Source organism: Chinchilla lanigera, unplaced genomic scaffold (assembly GCF_000276665.1).
Source record: "Chinchilla lanigera isolate Chin_1 unplaced genomic scaffold, ChiLan1.0 scaffold00012, whole genome shotgun sequence".
Classification (NCBI taxonomy): domain Eukaryota; kingdom Metazoa; phylum Chordata; class Mammalia; order Rodentia; family Chinchillidae; genus Chinchilla; species Chinchilla lanigera.
In genome coordinates, this window is record NW_004955413.1 from 32170680 (window position 1) to 32194869 (window position 24190).

General features: G+C 58.4%; 1 protein-coding gene across 1 annotated transcript in view; it reads left to right on the forward strand.

The window, feature by feature from the left end:
* Fam19a5 (family with sequence similarity 19 (chemokine (C-C motif)-like), member A5) overlaps positions 1 to 24190 on the forward strand; it is a gene marked incomplete at its 5' end in the record, with an annotated part of 105839 nt that overhangs the window by 76242 nt on the left and 5407 nt on the right. Inside the window, 1 exon segment of the mRNA XM_005379522.2 lies at positions 2631 to 2758. Coding sequence (XP_005379579.1) covers positions 2631 to 2758 — 128 coding nt within the window.

The following is a 24190-nucleotide window of genomic DNA, read 5'->3' on the forward strand; positions in this document are numbered from 1 at the left end:
GTGTCTCATGGTTTAAGGAAGGTTTTCGTACCATCTTTCATTGTCACTAAAATAGTGCTTTCACGATGGGAAGGACAGCTGCTAGCTGTTACAAGAGTAACAAGCGGCCTGGGAATGGTGTGTGGCACCGCCCGGCCCCTTGGCCAGTGGGCACCACGCTGGGCCAGTGGGCGGGAAGGCCAGCTTGGGCCTGCTGCATGGCACTTGGGGAGCACAGCTGCAGTGGCTGTGTCCTTCAGACCCCTTCTCAGGACGCCAGAAGCACCGCCCTCCCGCTCCCGGCTTTAGAGGGCAGCAGGGCCCCACTTCCCTGATACCCGCTTGGGGACGCAGCCCTGGTCCTCAGCTGATGCCTGCACCCCCACCTGACTTTTCAGGTGGGCAAGGGACAGTCCCAGGTCCCGTGTTCCTCTCAGCTTAGGCTGCCTGGTGAAACCCTTGGGTGGGTGTGAGCACCACACATCCGTCCTTGCTCTGGAGTTGAAGGCAAGATCCAGGCTGCTTCCTGCCCTTCCTGGCCTGTGACAGCTACCCCCACTGTGCCCCCTGGGTGATGGGCTGGCAGGGACACTCTGGTGCTACTCAGGAGGGCATTGGTCCCGTCACTCAGGCCCTCAGACCCTGTGTGACCTTAGTTACTTCCCAAAGCCCGGTCTCCAAACTCAAGGTGCCGAGCTTCAGCACACCAATCTGCACTCAGCACATAGCAGGGGCCCAGAAGACGCCCACCTTGCTGCACGTGGGCGTGAAGGTGCCAGGGTGGGGTGGGCAGCACAGTCCACAGGTCCTGTGGCGCAGCTGGCAGATGTTGCTCGTCCATCTTTGGCTTCTGTGCTCTGTGGGAATCTGCTCAGGCCCAGGTGAGGAGGCCTGGTCACTCCCACCGCCCTCTACGCTGACCTGTGACCTCCCAGATTCCCCTGCCCTGGAAGGGCCCCAGGCCTTCCCTGGGTGATGTCACCTGATGACCCAGGCCTGTCTCTGGTCATGTCGCCCTTTGCCCACTGCTCCTACAGGGTGGTCGCTGAGTCCAGGGCCAGACTCAGGACCCCGTGTAAAGTGGAACCGCAGGGCTGCCTGTTGAAATTAAGGCTTCCCAGGTGCGGGGAGCACGGCATCGTCCCACTGGGGGCCCAGACTCTGTCTGCAGGGTTTATGCATAGGGTTTCAGGCGATTGCAGACGTCTGCATAGCGACCCTCGCTCCTTTGCTGGGAGAAATTTTAGTAAACTCACTGCGTCCTGCAGAACTGCGGTTCCAGTTTATGCAAATGGAGCGTTCCGTGGCTTATTTTTTAAAAAAGAAAAAGTGAAACAGAAAAGAACGTCCAAGAGGGGTGGGAGCCCAGGAACCGAGGAAGTTGCCAGAGGGAGCAGGGCTGGAGCCAGATAACAAGGGGCTGTGGTCCCCTGTCCTGGGCTGGTGCCTCTGCAGGGTGGGCCGTGCCGGGTTCAGGCACCTCCCGGGGCTCTGTGTACCCACCGCCGGGCCAGGGAGCACAGAAAGCCCCAGGAAGGAGGGGCTCAAACAGGGAAGCGGGAAGTTCTTAGTACGTGAGTCACAGCCATCCAGGTGAGAGGAATTCCAGGTGTGCATTAGACACGGGACCTCCTGCCTGGGGACCCCCATCAGGTGCTGTGAGCCCCGGCGGCCATGGAACGCAGGCATGGCCACTCACCCCCCACCCCGCCCCCCGTGGCATTGGACTTGGGCCTTCGCGGTTTGTTTTATTCCATGTAAAACGATGTTTTCTCTCTTCCTTCACCTCGTGGCTAAAGCTGGGGGGAGAACCCCAAATACGCAGATGTGGGTGTGTGCAAGTTAACCCTGGACAGAAACAGTCCTGGCCAAAGCTGGTGTGCTTCTCTCTCGAGTCCAGGGCGTATCTGTGGGGCTTGCCCTTGTAAGCGTGCCGTGAGGTAGCTGGAAGCCCATGTGGAAGGAGGTGATACTGTTCCCTACTTGAGAACTCGCTAGTAGGCCTTTGGAGGTTCTGGAAAGAAGGCTACAACGATGCCGTCAGCAGCTGCACTGTGGGCTTCCTGGGTCCAGGCCTTCCTCTCCCGGTGTGGTCTCCACGCTCCGTCCCTGGGCAGGAGGCCCAGGGAAGAAAGAACGTGCAATTTCTGCCTGGAAGAAGTCAGTTTGGGCTGCAGGATCCCTGGGCTCGAGGGAGCGGTCACCACCCGCCGACCAGTCCCACACCAGTGCCCAGCTTCTCCCTGCCCCGTGGCTGCAGCAAGGACCAAGCCTCAGGGTCAGCACAAGCCTGCAGGGTGGGGACACAGTCACTGAACCAAGCCCTGCCCCCTGCGCCTGGCACCAATCCCTGGCACCCTCGAGGAAAGCATCCCTGTGGCCCTTGGTTGCTCCGTGCTGCTTGCTGAGGAGGCAGGAGAGCCCAGCTCAGGAAATGATTCCCTACCTAGAGGACAGGTGTCCAGCCGTTCCTCCCAAGGGCCTGTCCCTGGGGCCACTGAATCTGGCATGTGGGGCCACACCAGAGCTGCCCAGGGCTCCCCTGCGATGTCCAGGGGCCGAGAACCGGTGCTAGGACTCAGGCCCTTGGGCACATCTGCGTGAGCACGTGGGCAGCACACTGACCGGCTGTCTCCTTCCTCTCTCCGCAGCACGCATCATCAGAACCAAGCAGTGGTGTGACATGCTCCCCTGCCTGGAGGGGGAGGGCTGCGACCTGCTCATCAACCGGTCCGGCTGGACGTGCACACAGCCCGGAGGGCGGATAAAGACCACCACGGTACGTGGCCCGCTCTGCGCTGCGGGGGGACCTGGCAGGGACACTCTGGTGCGCCCGCTGGGAGGGGCCTGTGACGGGACGGGTGGCAGAGGTGGCTCCTCCTCTAGCAGAACCTCGTGCCCTCTGCTCCCTACTTCGCCCTTAGGGCTGCTCCCTTAGGATGCAGCAGCGCGTCCCAGATCAGGTGGTCATCAGTTGGTGAGCTCTGGGACTGGGCAGCCGACCCAGAACTGTCAGGAGGGCTGCGTCATACTGGAGAGGGTATTCGGTATTGGAGTGCGCATGGGGGTCACGTCAGGTACACCCTGACCCGAGGAGGAGCTTCTGGACCTTTCTAAAGCATCAGGACCTGGGCTGGGCACTGCAGGATTCTGCTCCCCCAGGTGGCAGCTGGCGTGGCATGGTGGCTGCCCACTGCCCCCAGGGCACTCGACTCTCCTCATCCCACCGAGCAGGGGCTCTGTGAGCTCCTCTAAAGGAACCATGGCAACTTGGTCCCCAGAACCTCCCCCCCGTGGGTGGCTTGGGGTCCTTTGCGGGGGGCCTTTCTCCAGCATTGTCCCTGGGTGCCGTGGGGGCGCTGGGTGCTCCAGTGCTGGGGTCCAGGGGTGGGCTGATCTCTTTGGGTGGCCGATGCACCGCTACTCCGGCTCTCCCTTCATGAAGGTGAAGGGAGGCTGAGCTCCCATTCCCCTGCCAGATCCAGGTTCTGTGAAGTGAGGGATCCAGGGCCCCGGGAAGGGGCCGGCCCTCTCCAGGCTGGGGCTGCAGCCCACGATGAGAGGGATGAACGCCCACCCCTTCTGCCGGTCCTTCCTGCGAGACCCGTGCGGGCCGTCCTAGCAGTGCATCCAAGGAGCCACTTCGCTGTGGCTGTGGGAGGGGTCACACCACGGCCTGGCCCACAGGCTGGGTGGGCAGATGGCCCAGAGCGCAGCTCAGCCCCGGGCTGTGAAGCCGCAGCACGTGTCCCCCAACAGACAGCTCAGCCCCGGCTGTGAAGCTGCAGCCCCAGGTCCAGCGGGCTGTCCTGAGCCCTGCTGTGTGGGGGATGTGAGCGACTTGCCTTCCCGCAGACCAGGCCAGCCACAAGTCCCTCCCTGAGCATGGCCGTCCGAGAGCAGCACAGACCCCCAGGCTCTCGGGCCTTGCTGGCACAGCATGAACTACCCGAGCCCGGCTGCCACAGCCCCACGCTGCACCAGGTTGAGTGTGGGCCACTGCAGAGGCGAGGGTCCGCCCTGTCCCACGGCGTACCGGGCCCGTGGCTTCTCACTGCTTCCTTCCCGCCCTGGCGCTCCCAAGCCGGGTGGCTCCCAAAGTGGGTGACGACCTCCAGGAAAGTCAAGGTTGCCCATGCGAGTGCTTTCCATAAAGGCGGGGACCAGTGGCAGCGGGAGGCCCGTCCCAGGGCAGGGCTGTGATGTCCGCGTCTGGACGCAAGGAAGAGGTTCTCAGCCCCCTGTTCAGGAGATGTGACCGAGACAGGCTTCTGCACTGTCAGCCCAGCCCCCAAATTCACATCTGGAGAGGTGAGACTCGTGAGGAGCCGGGCCCCTGCAGCCCCTGTGGGGAGGCCGTGCCCTCCCAGCTGGGAGCCTGTGGTCAATAAAGACACCGCAAGCCTGGGCGGCCTCTGGCCCTTCCGAGGACACAGGCTGTACCTCCTTACCCTGAAGTATAGAACGCCGTGGGCAAGAGACACCTCCTCGGCCTCATCGTCCAGGCTTGGGACTATGGGGCTGACCAGCTGGGGTGGCGAGTTAGACTTAGATAGATGGCGTGATGGCAGGGGCCTCAGCAGCCCCCGTGCAATGTGGGTGGGCAGGGGCACCTCAGGCCCTGTTGCCTGCTTCTTGGTCCTGCTCTGCTGTGCCCAAGGACTGTGGGGTTGGTGGGTGCCCGTGGACTGCAGAGGGCCAGGACCACACAAGCACGACCTGTCCTCCAGGCCTTTGCCCCTCCTGGTGTCCTGAGGCTCTGTAATGAGTCCGCGCTTCTAAGTCACGGGTGTCTGCCCTCTTGGCTGGCCTGGGCCCGCTGAGTGACGGGGAATCATCTTGGGCCTCATATAAATCTATAATATGCTGAATGTATGCAAGCAGCAATGCTGCCTTTATTTATTTTACTTTCATTGTAATGTTTTCATTATAACCCAACAAGCCCAAGTTTAATAATAACCTTAGTGGGGCTGGGGTTTTAGCTCAGTGGCACAGCGCCTGCCTGGCAAGAGCAAGGTCGTGAGTTCGATTCCCAGTAATGGAAAAAAATAAAAAGAAATAATAATAATAATAACCTTAGAAGCCTCCTCGAAGTTCTGCTTCTTAGCAGTTGTAGGCAAGTTGAAATGCCGCCGTCGGTCACCCCGAGTTTCCCCGTGACGTCTCTCACGCATGTGTAAAGTGTGATGGATTCGCGGGTGTGTGACTGGCGCAGGAAGCCAGGTCAGTGCAGGGCTGCATCCTCCCCTACAGCTTCAGTGCTGCCTCTGCAGTCCACACTCAAGCACCAGGCGACAGACTCATGAGGAATACCACTCAGGCCACACAGTAAGGGTGGCAGTTTCCTGCGGTCCTGGAGGCTGCGTGACCAGCTGTCTGGGACCGCGGCAGCCAGGGTGGGGGTCAGGCTCGTGCTCCAGGTGCACACGCAGTGCTGTCACCTCTCTACCCTGGGCCCCACGGAGCTCGGCCTTTGCGTCAGTGTCCTGGGCCTGGCCACCAGCCGGAGGCCCAGGGCGGCAGGCACCTCTGTCTCGCCGCCTGCTGAGCTTTTTTTCTGGGCAGCAGAGGCTTCACTTCCAGGGCACCGGCTTCACAGACGTCTCCGACTTTCCCCACAAGGTGTCATTACCCGGACTCGGGCCCTCGGCCTGGCCCAGCTCTGTCCCCAAGACAGACGGGCGGCACAACTTGAAGCCACCGGTGTCGCCGGTCTGTTCACTGGGGTGAGAGCCCTGCACTGCAAAACCCCCGTTACAAACTGAGCCTTCCAGTGGCTTTCGTGCATTCACAGGACGTGCGACCACACTCCGCCCAGTGTTAAAACACATCCTCACCTGGAACAGCTGCTTCCCAGCCAGCTGGAGGGCCAGGGCCCATCCTCCCCCACGCTCAGCCCAGCCTCCCTGTGGCGCCCCCAGACTGGCGATCGGGTACCCCGGTGAGCGGGGGCCTCCCCGAAGTGCAGTGATGGGAAGTGGCTGCCCCAGGCCACCAGAGAAAGCCGGTCAGTGGGCTCCAGTGGCAGCTGGCCCTCTGTGCCCTCAGGTCCATGCCCTGAGTCAGCGTCATATCGCCCCGCTGGGCAGCAGCAGCAGGGCACAGGTGCCCACGGCATCTCCCTGGTGCCCCGGCTGCACTGCAGTGGGAGGGCGTGGGGGTCCTATGCAGACACAGCGCCGTCTTACACAGGCACGGGCCTCCTGGAGCAGTCCCTGCGGACACTGTGGGCACGGTCACTGCCAGGCTGCGGCACACCAGGAGGGCATTCAGCCTCGCTCTGCTCCAGCTCGCTGCCCCACGCCTGTGTCCGCCTCTCTTGCCCCACCAAGTCCTTTTAACCGGGTCCTACTGACGAATCAAGGAGTACGGCAAGGGCCATCGGCCCATCTCCCTGTGGGCAGAGACCAGGCTCGGGGTTACTGGGTCTGCTCCTGCTCTTGAGGGTATGTGGCCGAGGCTGGCCACCACTGGGGACACTGGGATGGGCTGCCAGCCTGCTTAATGTGGCAGCAACCGCTATGGTTGTCTACTGCCCAATTTATGGGAAGCACCTTGTGGACGCTCACCGGATGATTCCCTGTGGCCTCCAAGGTCTGCGAGCTCCAGCCACAGAAGCTGCAGATGGTCACCTTGGGTGACCATGGTGGCCAGGTAGTTGGAAGGCCAGGGAGGCAGGATTTGCATAGGCAGGGAATCCTCAGAGGGACTCCTCCCTTCCCGCAGTGTGTGTGCGTGGAGGGCCTCCATCCGCATCCTAGCCCACAGTTGGTGATGTCCTGGAATGCGCTTACACTGGGGCCAGGGCCATGGGCTGTGCAGTCGTCTTGGGAGCCATAGGACTCAGCTCCCCCGGATCCCGGGACTTGCAGCCGGCTTTCCAGGTCTCTAACACGTTGGGTGAACTCTCAAGCCAGACACTGTAGCACTGAAGCTCGTAATCCCACTCCAGGGTCGCATCCCGACCCCTCACAGTAGGTAGATGAGCGCCGTGGGGCTTCCTTGTCTTCATAAATTGGTTTTCTGAGAGATGATGGTTTTCTCATAAATTAGCTCTAAGAAGTGTGGTGATTCCGTCCCAGTGCCCGTGTCCGGGTTGGAAACCTCCGGCCACTGCCGCTCCCCACCCTGTTGTGCCGACCCGCAGGGAGCCCTGCTGTGACACTCAGGCGCTCCTCTTGTCACCTGTCATTTCTGTGTGTCCCCAGAGGGAGCGCCACTCAAGGGCAGGCCCTGGGCCCCTGCCCCTCCCGGGCCTGCATAAGTAGTGTGATGAATGGATTCATTGATTAACCCAACAGGGACCCGGGCACATGCTGACGTTTGCGTTTCCGAGATCACTGCTTCTCCGGTGCAGGTCATCACCCCATTAGCGGGTTGTGAAAGTAATTCAGTGGCTCATGATCAGCATTTGAAAGGAGGGAGAAATGGAATAAAACATCAGCGAGCTCCAGGGTCACAGAGGAGTCCATTTAATGAATCGGGCGCACTGCCTGGGGTTACGTAGGAGCTGGAAATCCACTGTCCTGGGGGCCCAGGAGACGCGCTGGGCCCTAGGGGGGCTTTGCAGGCCCCACCTGTGGGTCTGGCTCTGCCTTGGGAACATCTGTCTGTCATGGACGGTGTGACCCTAGTGGACGCTGCAGTTGACCAGGGCAGGAGCAGCTCCCCTCCTTGCACAGGGGCATTTCTGGGCCTCTGGGGACAGTCCTTGGGCCGTCTCCGCTTGCTTCCTGTGCTCACTCTGCTCTGGCTGCCTCTGGTCCTGGTAGCAGGGTTCTCAAGGGGAGTGGGTAGGAGAAGGTTGGTGGCCCAGGTGGGCTGTGGTCCCGTGTACCCGGCCAGCAAGAGGCAGTGTGGGTGCTCCCTGGCAGGCCTGCTGCTCTTCCGCTCTGTGTTTTCCTTGTACTTTTCTGTAGTGTTATGGACTGCAAGGTGCTCAGCCAAGAGCCACTCCGTGTTCCCCTTCAGAAGAATCCAGATAGATTGGCATCTGCTTTTCCAATTCGCTATTGAGTGCCATGCTTGAATTCCATGTGACAGGAAACCACGGTCACAGGGAGGAGGGCGCTCAGTGGGTTTTGGGAAATTCAGTTCAGGATCAGATGTCATCGGGCGTGTCATGGTAAAATCACATTTCCTGGGGCAGAGGCCAGGGTATGCCCAGGCCCCAGATGCCCCTAGGAAGCCTGGGCTTGGATGTCGGTCTTGTTCCCCAGCCAAGGTCCCAGCAAGCACTGAGGCACCGTGTGCAGCTTTGTCCTGGGGACTAGGATACCGAGGATACGGTGGACCAGCCAGCCCTCTCCTCCCTCCCCCTTCTCCCACCTTGCCTTAAACCGGGTGCTGTTCTACTGTTCTAAGAGGCCAACCTCCAGCCTGCTAGGGCACCCTAAGTTCAGGTCGTCTGCAGAATAATCGGATAGCAAAACCTTATCTGTCACGGACCTGCCTGGACAGCACTTCCTGCTACGCCTGGTCCCTGTCTGCATCCACAGCTGCCCTGCCTGGGAGTAGGGAGCCAGGCTGGAGCAGGGAGCCCGTGCCCTTTCTGCTTTCATGCCCAGCAGTTCCAGTGGACAGTGGCCATGTCCAGCCACCGTGAGGAGAGGGCCTGTGGTGGATTAACAAGTGGTGGTCAACTTGTAACCCCCAGCTGAACTGAGTAAGTGTGGTGCCGGGTATGGGAGGCTCACCTGGGGATTGTTGCCAGCAGCGTAAGAGGCAGACCTGGAGAAGAAGAAAAACTTCTGGGAACTAAAGAGGCTGTTGGGAGCTGAGAAAGGCTGTTGGGAGCTGGTAGAAGCTGCAAGGAGCCGTTGGTTCTGTTAGAGGAGCTCGTCATGCTGGCTTTCCTGATGAACTTAGCTGTTTTCATCTTCTGAGGAGCTTGGGACCTTGTTGGCACTGAGAATGGCTTCGGTTCACTATGGGGGAGCTCTGGTCCTCACTCTGAGCACCGCTTCCTGGCTCCAGAGGGGAATAAGGTACACTGCCAGTCTCCTGGAGAAGCTGGTCACGTTGTCTTTCCTGATGGGAACTCGGCTGTCGTGATCATCAGAGGAGCTCAGGACCTCACTGTCACTGAGGATGGCTGTGGTGCTTTTCTAGGGGAGCTCTGGTTCTTGCTTGGAGCATCGCTTCCTGGCTCCAGTGCAGATCCCTCAGCCTGCTAGCACAGATCCTTCATCCCGCTGGCACAGACTTTCTAGCTTCCACCACTGACCTTTGGGCCTTCCAGCACAAATCGGTAAAATAAGCCTGCGTGAGATATTGTTACAGGCCCTAGGTTTTCAGCTGGACTCATACAGGACGTTTCCGTGGGATCCAGACCCTCGCGGGTCTTTAGCATGTGGCCAGATTTCCTGCACTCTTTTGTGTATCATTCTTTGGGTGACTATTATAAATAATCTTATAAAATATGTGTCCTGTATTATATATTGTCTCCACAGAGGGGGGCCACGGAGCCTGTGCCCTTCTGCCAGCAGGGGTGGCACCCGTTTCCCCACCCCCATGACTCTGACTTGGCCGCCTCTGCGACTTGCTGGACCCGTGGACAGGCGCGGTGTTTCAGGACTGGTGGTTTCAGACGGCTCCTGGCCAGCTTCCTGAGCACCAGGGTGTAAAGTAGGGTTACCAAATGCTGCCATGCTGGAGAGTGTGGAGAGCCCGCCACTGACGGGGCGGCAGCTGGCCCCCGCTTCACCCTGCCCGGCTGCCCACGTCAGCCCAGCCCGGCCCTGGCCCCAGGACAAGCGGCCTCCCAAGCTCTGCCCAGGTCCTGGACTGCGGACAGAACAGATGACTCTGTGTGAGGCCACTGAGCGGCTACATGGCAGGCAATGCCTGGTGCAGGACATGGCCTGAAGCGGCATTAGGAAACACTTCTGGAAAGTGTGCAACACACACACGTACACACACGTGTGTACTCATTGCCTTCCTAGAGGAATGTGTGTAAGAGCAGCATTTGTTAAAACTCCAATTGAGTATTTGAGCATGAAACTAAAGAAATCTGACAGGAGAGTAGATATTTTTTAAAGAAATGGGAAAAAAGGAAAAAAATAGATCGATTTGGGAGGTCTGGAGAATATAAGATCCAAAAATAGAGAGAAATGGAAAAAGAAAGAAAAAAATTATCAAAGAAATATTTTCTAAAAATATTCCCAGCCCTGAAAGCCGTGGGTTTCCCGAGAGAGAGCACGCACCACGGGCCCAAAGGAATGAAAAGGGCCATCCAAAGCGTCTGCGTGAAGTTTCAGGCCGCTAGGGATGCGGAAAAGTCGTGAAGCTCGGAAGGAAAAAGTAGGTCACAAACAAAGACACAGACCTCAGAATGCAACAGCGTCTCAGGAATGGCGCTACCAGGACCAGCAGCAGGGGCTGCGGGCCCGGAGGCTCCGGGTCCTACAGCCCTCAGCGCAGTTCGTGCCCTGGAGCTCTTAGCCCCTGGAAAGGTCCCTCAGGTGAAGGCACCCCAGGCTTCACTCCTGGAGTCCCGTGATGGGCTCTGGGGCCCCTCTCCTCGGGAAGCATGGGGCAGAGCTGAAGACCGAGGGGGTGGGACGACAGGGCATTCCCAGAGCTCGGGACATTGCCCAGGGGTGTGAAGAGGCTCCCTGTGTGTACCTCTAGTGGGAGTTTGTGCAGAAATTCCAGGTGCCTAAGAGGTGAAGGAGTGAAGTGCAGTTTCCCGGGAAAAGTCCAGTGTGTCCCTGAACTGCATGGGAATATCTACCACCCAGCTGGCTTCAGCCTGGCTCCCCTCCACTCCTAGGTGGGCAGCCCTGCTCTTGAGGAGCCCCACGTGGAGCTCAGCAGGGCTTCTCGGGCTTCGGGCTGCAACAGGAAAGCACCTGCCCACACGGGACCTGTCCCCTGGCCCCGCGCCCAAGAGAGCTGGCTTTCCAGGAGCTCGGGGGCGCAGGGCCTCACCAAGAATGAGCCAGGCTCCAGCCAGCAGGGCTCCCGGGGCTGGGAGGCAGATGCTGAGACTCGAGGACCGTGGGCTCGTGTGCTGCCGAGGAGCCGTGTCTTCAGGACTCCAGCTCGGGCCAAGGAGCTGTCTGCATGGCTGCGTCGGGTCCTGACTGCAGAGGGCTCTCCGTTAGAGGAGGAACGGGACCTGGAGAGACAGCCAGTGCCCTGGATGGGACTCGGTGACAGTGGCATGCCACAGGCAGGTGCCAGCATGGACTTGTGTGAGGTCCTGTCCTGGATCCTCCCGGGCCCCCCATGGTCATATCCAGTCCCCCAGCAGGGGACATGGGGCAGGGCAAGGATCCCCGAGGATGAGCAGGGGAGGGCATGAAGGAGGCAGGCGAGTGCCCTGGCCGCCTGCTGGGTCCAGCTGCACCCCGGTGTGCACCGTCCCGAGCTCCCCTCCCACCCGTCTCGCAGCCGTGCTGGCCCTGGCCCTAACCAGGCGCCCTCCCAGCCCTGGAATCTGAGGCCAGCAGCTTCTGGCCTGATGGGACTGCTTTGTCTCCCTCTGTTTCTCAGTCCCCGCCCGGCTCCTCCTCCCTCTGCTTGTGGCCAGGAACCTCTGCAGCCCATTTCCTGTTCTCGCGGCCTGGACCTCCCTCGGCCTCCCTGTCCCTCGGCGACATGGGTGCGATGGTCACCTCCACCTTGGGCCTGACATGGCGTCTCCAGGCCTGCTCTCGCCAAGGCTGCACCCTGCTCCCCTCCACCCTGAGGCGGTCACCGTGGTGTGCCTGTGCCCCCGCGGTGCCTGGCCTCTGCCGGCTGCCTGAGGGATGGGAGCGGTGGCTCTGTCCCAGTAAGAAGGAAGCCCAGCCTGGGCTGAGCCCAGAGCCAGCTGCGACCCCTGCAGATGGCCGGCCGGGGCTGAGAGCCCTGGGGTGTGGTGCTGTGCGCTCTCAGTGGGCCGCCTAGCCTTTGTTACAGACCCAGCGAGGTCCGTCTCCCCTGACCATCAGTGATGGGCAGCTGATTCCGGCCCCAGGGAGGTGGACCAGGGGTCACGGAGCAAGGGCTGGAACCCGCCACCTCCACCCCGAAGTCCTTCTGTCCTTTACATCTTCGAAGATCTCTGCGCTGTCCTTTGTCCTGCAGGCAGGTGTCTCGACCCCAGGCAGAGTCCCCACCACTTTTGGGTCCAGCAGACAGCAGCCAGTTGGTGGCCCCCAGAAGCAGATGGGGAAGGGCCAGCACCCCGCCCCAGGCGCCAGTCCCACCACGGGGCTCCCCTGGGCGTTTGAGCCAGCGTGGACTTGTGAGCAGGGCCCCAGCTGCACGCTGCCTTCCAGGAGGTTGCTCACCTGCAACAGGGCGATCGTAGTAGAGCATAGGTCTGGGCTCCAAGACGTCCGGGTCCCAAGGGGCCAGTCCGGTCACTTTATACCGGCCTCTGCCTGGGAGCCCTCGGAGGGACACATGACAGAGCTGGGCTCTAGAAGTTCTCCAGAACCCAAAGGGGAGCCAGGCAGGAAGCAGCACCCTGGAACCATCTCCAGGCAGCTTGTAAGGTGACAAGCCCACCCTGGACAGTGGCCCAGAGGGCACAGTGCAGCTCTCTGTACACCTGGCATAGGCAGCAGAGGGTGGGAAACCCGCTTCATGTGGACAGGTGAACGCTTACCTGGGGACTCCCTGCCTGAACCCCCTATGGGGAGGGAGGTAGATTTGGCCCCCAGCTACCAGCCTGGCCTGAACACTCATCTGGGGACCAGGGTCCCCTGTACCTGCTCGGCTGCCCATTCTCCAGGACCTGATAGGGGGACCAGCTTTGAGGCGCACAGGAAGCTGTTCCCAGGATGAGCGGGCACTTCCTGTCTTCTGCAGAGCACTCTGACCGCAGCAGTGGCCGCTCATGGGGGAGAAGACCTGCACAGGGCAGGGCTGAGCAACCCGGGCAGCAGGGAGAACGACTGTCCCTTCCCACCCCCAGAGCAGCAGAGCTGGTGCTGCGCCCATAATCGGGCTGCCGATCGACCCAGACCCTCAGACTGCGACGTCCCAAGGACAAAGCTGCTGAGGGTTAGAAAGCTGCAGGAGAGATGAGGGAGCAAGGGGTGCTGAGGCCCCGCGAGCCCGGGACCTGCACCCAAACTGATCTTTGTTCGGTACAAACAATGAAAAATACCAAGTCATTACTCTGATCCGCGTCTGCAATCCATTCTGTGTTCTTCTGAGTCACTGCTATTCATCACCACAATAATAGCCGGACATTTTAATAGATTCGGTGTGTAAACAAAAACGTGCGCGGCCGGCGCCCCAGCAGCGCGTGTTGTAAGCAGTGACATTCTTCATTTTCTCCACAGAAATGAGCCCAGAAACAAAAAGATTGGCTCGGCCAAGCCCACGCTCTTTCTGCGGGCACTTTCAGTAATGGGCGACATTATACGCCGGGCACTATTTGCAGTAATCGTGCTGCATTAGTCTCAATTTTCCCTGAAGCAGCTGTTCTTTGAATTGTTTTAAATACATACATGGCAGGTGGTTGCAATTCCAAGAAGCTGACCTGGAGGGAAGTGGGGAGCAGAGCCCGTCGTGTCGTCCAGGGTGTGTGGGAAGGGTGTCCCTGGTGCCACGGAGGTCCCCAGCAACCTCCCGGTGTCTGAACGCTCCCCTGAGGTGACCTCAGGGTGGGGGTGAGGGCAGGTCTGTCGGGGTCAGGACCAGGGTGGGGTAGAAGGGGCCTGGGTCACGTGTTCAGCCTCTCCCCACCTCCCCCCTTCCCTCTTGTCTGTCTGGCACCAGGGCTGAGGCAGGGGCCACTGGATCTCAGGGAACTGCTGGGCACCGCGAGGGCGCCGGGAGGGCAGCTTTTTGACGCACAGTGGGCCCGTTCGGTACTGCAGAACCGAGTGGTTGCTGGGGGCAGAGATCCAAAGTGTGCCCTGGACGGACAGGAGGCCACATTCCGTTTGCCTAAAGAGGACGCTGCTCAGTCCCTTCAGGGCACAGTCAGACACCTCTGTGAAGATCTTCACAAGGAGCCCTGTGGCCGCTGCCACCCGCTGGGCTAGGCCCCAGTCAGGTGTGACGTGCCAGGTGTGTCTGTCCCAGGGCGGTTGACCAGCTGTGTCTGCCCAGGAGCAGCTGCTAGTCTGGAAAGCTGGGGAGCCCCGTCTTGACAGTGGTGTTGGCTGGATGTTTGAGACGCATTTCTCACCTTTGGCTTAAGATGCGCTTCTAACTCTGAGATGAAATTGCTTCGTGGTTCATTTTCTCATAAAGGACAAAAGTAACTCAGTCCTTCTTAGCTGTGCTGGAAAAGTAAGATTGTGTACGTAAGGTGGGAAAACAAGCATGTGGGTGTGGTGGAAGTAGGGGCCGCTGCTCCTTCCTGACCCGTCCAGGAGCTGTGTCCCTGGGCCACAGCTGACATCCTCACGCCCAGGCTACAGTCTTGCTGAGCCAGGCAGACCCCATGTCATGGTGTCTGTGGCTGGCATGCCCAGCTGTGGGCTGCTAGACAGCAGGAGGTAGGAGCAGGGGCTCCGCCGGCTGCCACCCGATGGCTCCTGCATTCTGCGGTAGGGATGAGATGCAGCATTTGGCAGAGATGTGTGTTAAAGACCAGGCGTCAAAATTGAAACAGAAGAGTGTGCTACAATAAACGTCAGCTCCTCATTAAACCAGAGATTGGGCAAGTGATGCCAGCACCCAAACCACGCCCTCACCCACTCTCACACACTGAGTGGGCGCTGTAGGGCTGCTGCTGAGCCCCCTGGGGCGTCCCCTCTGCCTGCCCCAGCCTGGCTGTGCGTGACCACACTGGCTGCGCCTTAGGGGGTGAGGGGCCTGTCCCAGGGCTGCACCCTGGACAGGTGACACTTGGGAGTCAGGTCTGATGTTCCCGGGCCCACAGGAGGGGCAGGGCTGCCTTCCTGGGCTGCTCCATGTGTTTATCTCCCAGCCTCTGCTGGCTTCCAGTTTCCAGTGTTTTGGAAACAGCATCTGCAGCACCCGTGAAACAGGAGCACACATGGGCTGAGGTCTCAGCAGAGGCCCCCGGTGCCAGACGACAGCAGATGTCCAGGCACTGGCCTTTGAAGGTGGCTGTGACAGTGACCTTTGGTCCTGCTCTGGTCATTGCTCCCTCCCTCTTCCAGTCCTGGCTGAGGGACCTGGAGACTGCGCTGGTCAGCACACGGGCAGGCAGAGGACGTCCTGCAGACGCTGGGCTCTGGCGCAGAGGAGAGTTCGTGAGTGCGGCTGGATGCGTGGTTCACAGAAAGAGCCTCTCTCCTCCGCTATTTCAACCTCTAAAGAGCGTAAATCTCCCAGTGTGGACAGACCCCCTGATGGGGCAGGGAGCCCAGCACAAGGCTCCTCCTACTGATGGAAGCCTGATGGGGTTCCCTGAAGACACCCCAGGCTCCCAGCCAGCCCTCCCCAGCCTCCTGGATTCCAGGCTGGCATCAAAGTCGAGACTGAATCACGAGCCTGAGACAAAGGGGCGCTGCTGGTGGGAAGGGGTCTGGCGCTGAGGGTGTCCCTCAGCAGTGACAGTGACACTATGGCCTGTAGGGACGCTCTTCGTGGTACCGCAGGGGCGGGGGTGGCCGTGGTGGTGCCAGAGCCAGCAGCAGAGGGGAGCCGGGACACGGGGCAGACCTGAAAGACCTGGCAGGAGATACGGGGTGAATGGAGGGTGTTGAAAACAGAAGAGCTGAACTTAAATATGTACCCGAGGTTACAAATAACAGAGCTGTCGTGTGGAAAATCAAAGAAGTGACGTGAGACCAATCTCAAAACCGAGAGATAATTCATAGGCAGCAGCAGAGAAACGGAAGCCAGGGAGGGAAGAGGGTGGTTTCAAGGACACCGGGTGGATGTCCAGTCTCCCGTCCGCTGAGCCGAAGGGAGCTCCTGGGAGAAGCACAGCACAGCATCCCAGGCCCGGCGTCTCATGTTGGCATCTCCGGGTGTCGGCGCCACACCTGTGGGATCGCCACCCCACTGGTGTGGAAAGAGAATAGGAAGGGAGTGGAAGGAGGATCCGCAGACCTCCAAACACACGCTGTCCTCTGACTCAGCGAGGGGCAGGAGCCCATCCAGGGTTTGATTGGAAAGTAGTTCTGCCTGGGAAGTCATCCCTGCCCCTCGTTGTTTTGGTAAAAGGGAACACAGCACATTGGCAGGGATTTAGAAAGTAAACTACCCACATGCTGGTTCCGAAAAGGGAAAGAAAAGAAGCACTCAAGCCAGTAAAGACAGACGTCAAAACCAGCAGCTGAAGATGGAAAAGGCCACACTCAAGAAGATTAATGGTCACCGCCGATGCCAATTAAGTGCAGGGGGCTGGGCATAAATAATTCCTGTAGCTGTGGCTGCAAAGGTGAATATAAAATGCACAGTGCCACTTTTGATATATTCTGCACATTGTAAAGAACAGTTCCTTGGCAATAATGCTCTGGTTTCTCCTATCTGGTGGAATTAATGAGGCTGTGGGGGGCAGCAGCAGCGTCAGGGTGAAGGGGTCGCGCCACGCCTCTGCATGGCCAGAAGGACCCGTAACGGGCTCCGTCCTCAGAGCAGTGGCCCTGCACGAGCAGCGTGCATGATCAGCACTCGCAGTAACAGGCATGATTCGTGCTGAAACACTGCAGACGAGAAAGCAAGTGGAATCCACGCACCTGTGCAAAGGTGAGGTAAACCAGGAAAGGCGCACAGCCAGAAATCAATGGGGAACATAGTGTTTGGGACAGGATTTCAGTATCAGTGACCACAGTAAACACAAATGGGCTAGTTACTGCTACCACAAAGCAAAGACTAGCAGGTCAGGTGTGTAGAATAGTCGCCTATCCTAAGGGCACCCTCCAATCAAAGAGGTTAAAAGCAAGAAAGAAAGCAAAAGAAAGAGCGAGACATACCAGGCAGAAGCAACTGAAAGGAAATCCAGAGACAGCACATACAAAATCGTAGCACGGTGCTGTCACGTGTTAGTACGGTAACTGGCACACATTCTTCCTGGAACACAACGTGACATTGCATATTGACACAGTTACCATTTGCATATTTATGCGTTACCTCAAACTGAAACCACAGTAGTGAGGCGTCACACTCAGGGTCCTCGTGCACTGATCAGCTCAGTGTGAGCGTGGATTAGCCACATAGTTTGAAAGTTAACTCTCAAATATGTGTGGGGATCAAGTAAACACCACCAGTAGCCGTAATAAAAAGATGCGGGACACAGGTGTTGTGATTCGTAAACTCCCCAAGATTGAATTTGCAGTCATATGTTGAAACTATGGTGAACAAGATAACTTTTAATTTTCTGTCATTTTTGAAATCGCTACGAAAATATCTGTACACCAAGTCATGAATTAAACCTTCCTAAAAGAAGAAATGTGCTGACCTTCCCGTCCACTCTGTACATGTACGTAAACTGTATTGACAAATACAGCCTTAGAAGCCGGTGCCGGTTAGAGCGCGATCTCCAGCCGTTTTGGCACCAGGAACAGGTTTCATAGGGGATAGTTTTTCCATTGGTTGGGGGATGGGTGGTTCTAAGATTATTCAAGCACACTGCATTTATGGAGCATTTATTTCTACCATTGTTACATTGTGACATAATGAAATAAGTATACAACTCACCATAGACTCTATGGGAGCTCTGGACTGGTTTTTCTGTAATTAGACAGTCCCATCTGGAACTGATGGAGACCGACCGTCAGAGGGTGTCGCTATGTCCGGGATACTCTGTAATCCCCTTTTGGTCGCTGTCAGGCCCCTCCACTCATGCTGCTCCATACCTGCAGCTGTTCCCCGTCTCCAGCATCCCTGCCTCAGCTCCGCCTCAGACCCTCAGGCATTGTCATCTCACAGGAACATATGAGAATCTGATGCCGGTGCTGATCTGGACAGAGCACGGTGCTGACCATGGGGAGCAGCTGTGACCACCAACAAAGCATCCCTCAGCTCCTGCTGCTCACCTCCCATGTGCAGCCCGGTTCCTCACACCCACCTGGTGGTCAGTGACCCCTGGGTTAAAGTGAGCCACACTCACACCGGATCACGTGAGGGTCTGAAGTCCACCTGCCGGGGTCCATTTCCAGGTGAGCAGCTGCTCCTGGCCAACTCAGAGATCTGGGCTGTCTGTGTTCCTGGGGCTGCCGCAGGGACCAGACCGAGCGGGCACAAGGTAGCAGGGGTTGGAGCAGGCCGCACGCTGGTGAGAGAGCGCAGGTCCGTTTGCTGGCGGGCAGCAGGGATCGGGCACAGTGCGTTTGGTGCACGGAGAAGGATGCCTTCCCCAGCGCGTGTGTGTCTTTACATGCCCATGCTTCAAATCAGAAGGAATGAAAACAAAGATCCTAAATTAGGGGAAAGCCACTGTCTGAGAGGAGGAAAATAGCGAGTAAAGATGAAACAGACTACTGTATTAATAAATTTGCAGAAGAAATGCACAGAATTTACCACTGCATCTTCAACAGGCCTATAAAATGTGGAGTTTTTTGGAACCTTTGTTTCATGTCATTATTGTAAGGTCAGAAAAATAAATCTGAGAGGAGAAAGGAAAAACCACAGCATAGAGTGGGTTGTGAGCTTCTGAAATACATGTATAGCTAGTGTATTCGCTACTAAATCTGGACATTTTGGTTAAGTACATGATTTTCCTAAGAGGGAAATTACCAAAAATAATAGACAATGTGGAAAGCCGTTAATATCCTCCAGACAAATCTCCAGACCTAGGTGATTTGATAAGTACATTCTTGAAAGACTCGGCGGGCGAGTGTCTCTTCCCCAAGCAGCGGGAAGTGTGAAAAATCAGCCGATTTTGAGGAACTGGTGGAGCCTGATCTCAGAAGTGTCCCCAGCGGTGACAAGCGCCAGCAAGGTCATTTCCTTCCTCGGTCCGGTCCCTGCGGCAGCCCCAGGAGCACAGACAGCCAGACTTCTGAGTCTGACACGGGCCGAGCACCACTGGGCCCTGGGGTGGATCCACCAAGTGTGCCCCAGACCTCACTCCTTGCCTTATCTCAGGGACCCCAGACACACCCGGGACCCTGTCCCCAGCACACACCCTCCCGGTGGGTAGTGGTGAGGGGTCACACGTCGCCCTGCAGGAAGTAGCCACACCCTGAACCCTACTGTCCTTCAGGAAGAAGAATGACAAGGCCATCATCCACACTGTATATGTATAAGAGGTGAAAGCGCATTTTAATCCTTCTGAACAGGTAGGGGAATGCACTGTATCAGTTCAAAACAGATCGAACACACGCTGAAAAAGATACCAGGTGGGGGAAATACAGTCATTCAACAAAGATGTGTGGCAGAATCAATAGCTGCTGTCCTCACCTGACCAGAGGCTGGGGGGCCCCACCCAGAGCCCAGTGTCCATCTGAAGCCAAAGCGGCGCCCCCTGGAGCCCAGCCTGGTGCAAGGCGCTGCAGGTACCGCTGTTGCTAGCTGCTTTCTGGATGATCTCAAAGATGCGGCCGCGTGAGCATTTGCTCTCAGAAAATAAATCGTTATTACTCACAGATGAGGCAGACAGGTGCTCAGAGCCCTGGAGACTCAGCTGAAATGCCTCAGAAACTAATAAAAGAGTTTATTGGGCCAATAATGGGCATAGAGAATTATCTCCTCGGATTGCACTGAAGGTTTTCAGAGAGACACACAGCCTGTGTTCTGGGGCAGAGTTTGGCCACCAGCAGCCGTTAGCTGGTCCCACCACCTGCTTTGTGACCGAAGCCTCCTGGGGCAGCTTTACCCGTTGTTCCCGTAGCGCCCTCTGCAGGTGACCTGGTGCTGCGGTGGCGGAGCTGAGACGCACTGACCTCCCTGCCCGCCGCCGGAAGTCACAGCCACAGTCGCTCCGGTGGTGTCAGACATGAGAACCAGCGATTTCACAGGCAGAGTTAGGGAAAAACTCACCTCCACCCACGGAGGAACCACTGCAGGCAGACGGATTAGAAATGCACCACTGTAATTAAAATACATGAGCAAAATAAGAGAGAGAAGGGAGACAGAACCCTGTTTGTAATAACAGAAAACACAAGATAGCTTGCAATTAGTAAGAAGTGGTTGGCAGCTTTGTAAAGTGCAAAGCCTTACCTGGAAAACTAACAAAACCTCAAGCAAGTAGATAAAAGAATGCCACGTCATGTGAGGGGACTGGCCAAATGTTGTGAGGGTGTCTGTTCTTTCAAGGTTAATTTTTAAGGCAGGCCTGGTGGCGCACACTTGCAATTCAACTAGGGAGGCTGAGGCAGGAGGGTTGTGAGTTCAGGGCTGCGTGGGCAAGTTCGAGAGGCCCTGGGTCAGAGTAAAATTTTAAGAAAAGATGGAGGATGGAGTGCAGCACTCTTTCAGTACCGCAGAAACTAATTTTTATATCTCCTCAAATTTCAGATGCAATGAAGGAACTTTGTAAGTGACTTTACATTCTCTCCCAGGGCTGACTCAGTCTGGGGTGTGTGGCAGGACTCTCTAAGGAGCCTGCCCTGGATCCAGCCCTGCGGGTGTAGACGCGTGGAACCTCAGCAGGGGTGCCTGGGAGCTGCTGCCCCAGGCCTGAGCCCTTTGCCCCGCCCTTGTCCTCCAGAGGTAAAGGCCGTGCAGGGCATAGAAGTAAAACCAGGCGAATGTTTGCTCTTGTCACTGTTGTTTCCCAACCGATGGGAAGACCAGGTGGCTCTGAATGTGCCGTGATGTGCATGAAAACCCAATTCCGATGCGGGAGTTTTTCAGACCAGTAGACTGGGGAAATTGGTGCTGGGGAAATTGATCTGTGTTCGGGGAAAACTGCAAGTTTTCCTCTGCATGTTCCGAATTAAATTCCCTAGGGATTACTGAGTAGAACCTAACAGCGGGACGTGGAGAGGAGGAAGAGCAAGCAAGCCTAGGTAAATACTGAACAGAGGTCAGAAAGGGGAAGACAGCGGTGAGCGCAGACCCAGCCCAGGAAACCAACAGCTGACACTGACTCTGCACCCGCCGCTGTTCTCCCTGAAAACAGAAGACACCCTAGGTGGACAGTGCGCTGGGTGCCCCGGCCCCAGGCGCCCTTGCTCACGCACAGCAGGGCACTGTGCCTGTCCCCAGAGACCAGGCGCTGGCTGGGAGCTGTGCCGCCGTGAGATACGGAGCAGCGTGCAGCCGTCTCAGGCAGAGCAAAGTCCAGAGGCTGAGAGTAGTTCGGGCAGAGGGCGCCCGTGTCCACAGACCCTGGGCTGATCCCAGCACCACAGGGAAGATTCCGAGTGGGTTTCCTGCCGTCATCAAGCGAAACTTACATGGACGCAGCACAGGTGGAGGGTGTACTCGGAGCACGGTGGAAGGGTGGTTCTATCTGTGGAGGAGGGTGCTGCAGGGCCATGTGGTAAAGCACGGCACAGGTTCCTGAAACAACATGGGTTGGACCAGAAAGGTTTGTGAAGTTATCGCAAGGCCTGCAAGGTGCTGCCTTTTGGGTAAACTGCAGTTTATCTTCACCTAAACCCTTCTGGAAGCCTCTGGACAGGTGCTGGTGAGAACACACACTTGCAGTCTTCCTGAGTGGTGGCCCCAGAGAGCTGTGTGCAGGCCACTTTGGAACCTCAGGTTACAGGTGCCCAGACCCACCACTCCCAGTTCCACCGGCAAGAGAACCACAAAGCTGGCACCGACTCAGCACTGGTGCCCGGGACGGGCTGGTGGAGACGCTAACGGCAGGCACCCCGCAGAGCGGGCCTGAGGGCCTCGGCCGAGTTGAGCGAGCAGGCGCAGGTGTGCGCTGCGGTGCCGCTTCCATGAAGGGCCTGGAGCACGCACATCTGGAGAGACGCGTGGGTGGGCGGGGCTGCCAGGGACTGGGAGGAGGCTGGGCCGCTGCCCACAGGCGTGGCGTTTCCTGTGGCAGTGAGGGTGAGCCCGTGAGGACAGTGGCGGAGGCCCTGCTCTGTGAGCTCCTGGCCCGCGGATGGAAGGGTGTGAGTTGTGTGGTCTGTGAGCTGCCGTACTCAGCCGTGTAGGTGAGGCTGCGTGTGAAGGTCTGGTCAGCACCCTGTGGGCCGGGACTCTTGGAACCTCCCCATCCCTGACGGGCAGCCTGGCGGGACCACTGCGACCGACGTGACCCCTCCGATGCCCTGGCCTCCTCCATGCAGAGCTGGCCACATGGAGACGACTGCCTGCTGAGCGTGGACCAGGACACAAGAAGCAGCCTGGGGAGGCAGAAGTTGGTGCAGCCTTCAGAAGCCCAGAGGCCCCATAGCTCTGCAGCCCCCGCTTTTCTGGTGGCTCCAGATGCCCCTCGATTATGACTGCATCATTCTCACCTGAGCCTGAGCGCCCTGTCCGGCTCTGTGTGTCAAATCCTTGCTCCTTATAAGGACACCAGTTGCGGGATTAGTGCCTGCCATAACCTGCTGTGACCGCATCCTCACCTTTTTACACCTGTCTCCAAGCAAGATCCTGTCCTCAGGCCTGGGGGTGGGGTGGAGCATGGCCCAGTTCAGTGGGATCCTGGGGAGAAGGCAACAAGTCGGTGCCTGTGGACCACCAGGAGGAGATCTGCGGGGAGCCCCAGTCCTAGCACCGACATGGGGTGCGAACCCCAGGAGGGTTTCTCGGGGACAGAGTCTTGAGTGCATGCCTGGCAAATCCCCTCTTGCAGTGGGCATTGCCGGGCTCACCGTCAGTCACACATCCCCAGTGGGAGCTGAGCTCACGGGAGGTCTACACAGCTTTCATGGGTGAAGGGCGATCCTGCGGGCAGATCATCAGCCAGCACCGCCTTGTTGGAGGCTCTCCAGAGCCCAGCATGCTCCGTCCGTCTCACTAGGCGGATCACCTCGCTTTGCTTGGTTTGGGGTATTTTGCATGCTGATTTTCTGAGCAGTTTTGTGTACAAAGGCTAGCGTTTGTCATCGGGGCAGCTCGTGGGCGCAGGTCCTGTGCCAGAGCAGCGTCCTGGTCCTGCCGCTGCAGCAAGGCCGGGTGAGCTTCCCGAACCTGGTGCCCCGGCTTGGGAGGGTGCCTGTGGCGTCTCTTAGTCCCGATGCTTTGTTGGTGGCATCAGCGGGACCGAGGGGAGCGCAGTGCCCCAGGGCGGGCGGCTGGTTCTGGGTGTTAGAGTGGGGCCGCTGCGCACTCCGTTCCCCACCGCTCCGGCTCGAGCCGACTGTGGGCGTCGTCGTCGTCTCAGGGAGAGGAGTGTGGTGCGCCGGAGCTGGAGCAGGAGCAGGCGCAGTGCTCACTCCTGAGAGACCTGGAGGTGCCCGACCCCGGTGCCGGCCCAGGCCCTGCTGAGCGTGGACCACAGGGCGTGGCCAGGTCTGAGGCCCAGTGTGGATCAGCCCCCGCCCCCCGCCTGGCTTCCCCCTGCTGCTGGGCCTTGGGGAATACACTTGGGAGTTCCAGGCCAAGTTCCTCTGCAAACGGAGCCCTGATTATTGCAGAGAAGCGCCCTGAACACACCTGCTGCTCCTGCACACGTCCTCATGCTTATGAGCCCTTGACGGGGCATCTCAGTACTCCCAGGACCAGAGGGCAGGGTGGGGTGTGGTCCCTGGGAGAGTCCACCACTGGGGGTTCCCAGGCCACTGCACCAAGTCTGCAAGGACTCCAAGTCCGGTTTCTTAAGGCACAGGCTCAGCACGCAGGAGAATGTTTTTGCACTGTACAGCTGGTGGCTGACGCTGCCCTGGTCATGGAGCCATAACAAGGGGGTGTCTAACAAGGGGTGCACAGGGCAGGGGTGCCTGTGTCACGCCCTGCCACATCCAGGTACAGGAGACACTATTGTCCACTTAGCAAGGTCACTGAGATGACCCCATGGAACTCACAGCTCAAGGAAGTCCAAAACTGCACCTTCTCGAGCATGTCCATCCCGCAGCAAGCCCTGCTGGTCATCCTGGTAGAAAGGTTGTGTCAGCCGAGCTGCAGGTGACCACAGCCGAGTGTGCAGATCTGGACCAGTGACTCCCGTTGACAAACAGTTTCGTCTTGGGCCAGTTCTGACCAGCACCACAACTTGGGTCCATGTACCAGCCGCAGGTGTGGAGGACACAGCCCGGGGCCTTGGGGTCAGCGGTCACTGAGCATTTGGCATCCCAGCAGGCCGGGGAGAAAGGGGGAGCACACCAGGAAGTGTCTCGGGGCTGTGCCCAGGACCCTACCCCTGAGCCAGGATGGTGCCCTGGGCCCGGTGGCAGCCGCAAGGGACACCACAGCCTTCTTGTGAAAGTGCAAGTTTGGGACTTAGCTGCCATCCGAGTGGGGCCCAGGAGCAGAACTGCCCCTGGCACTGGGC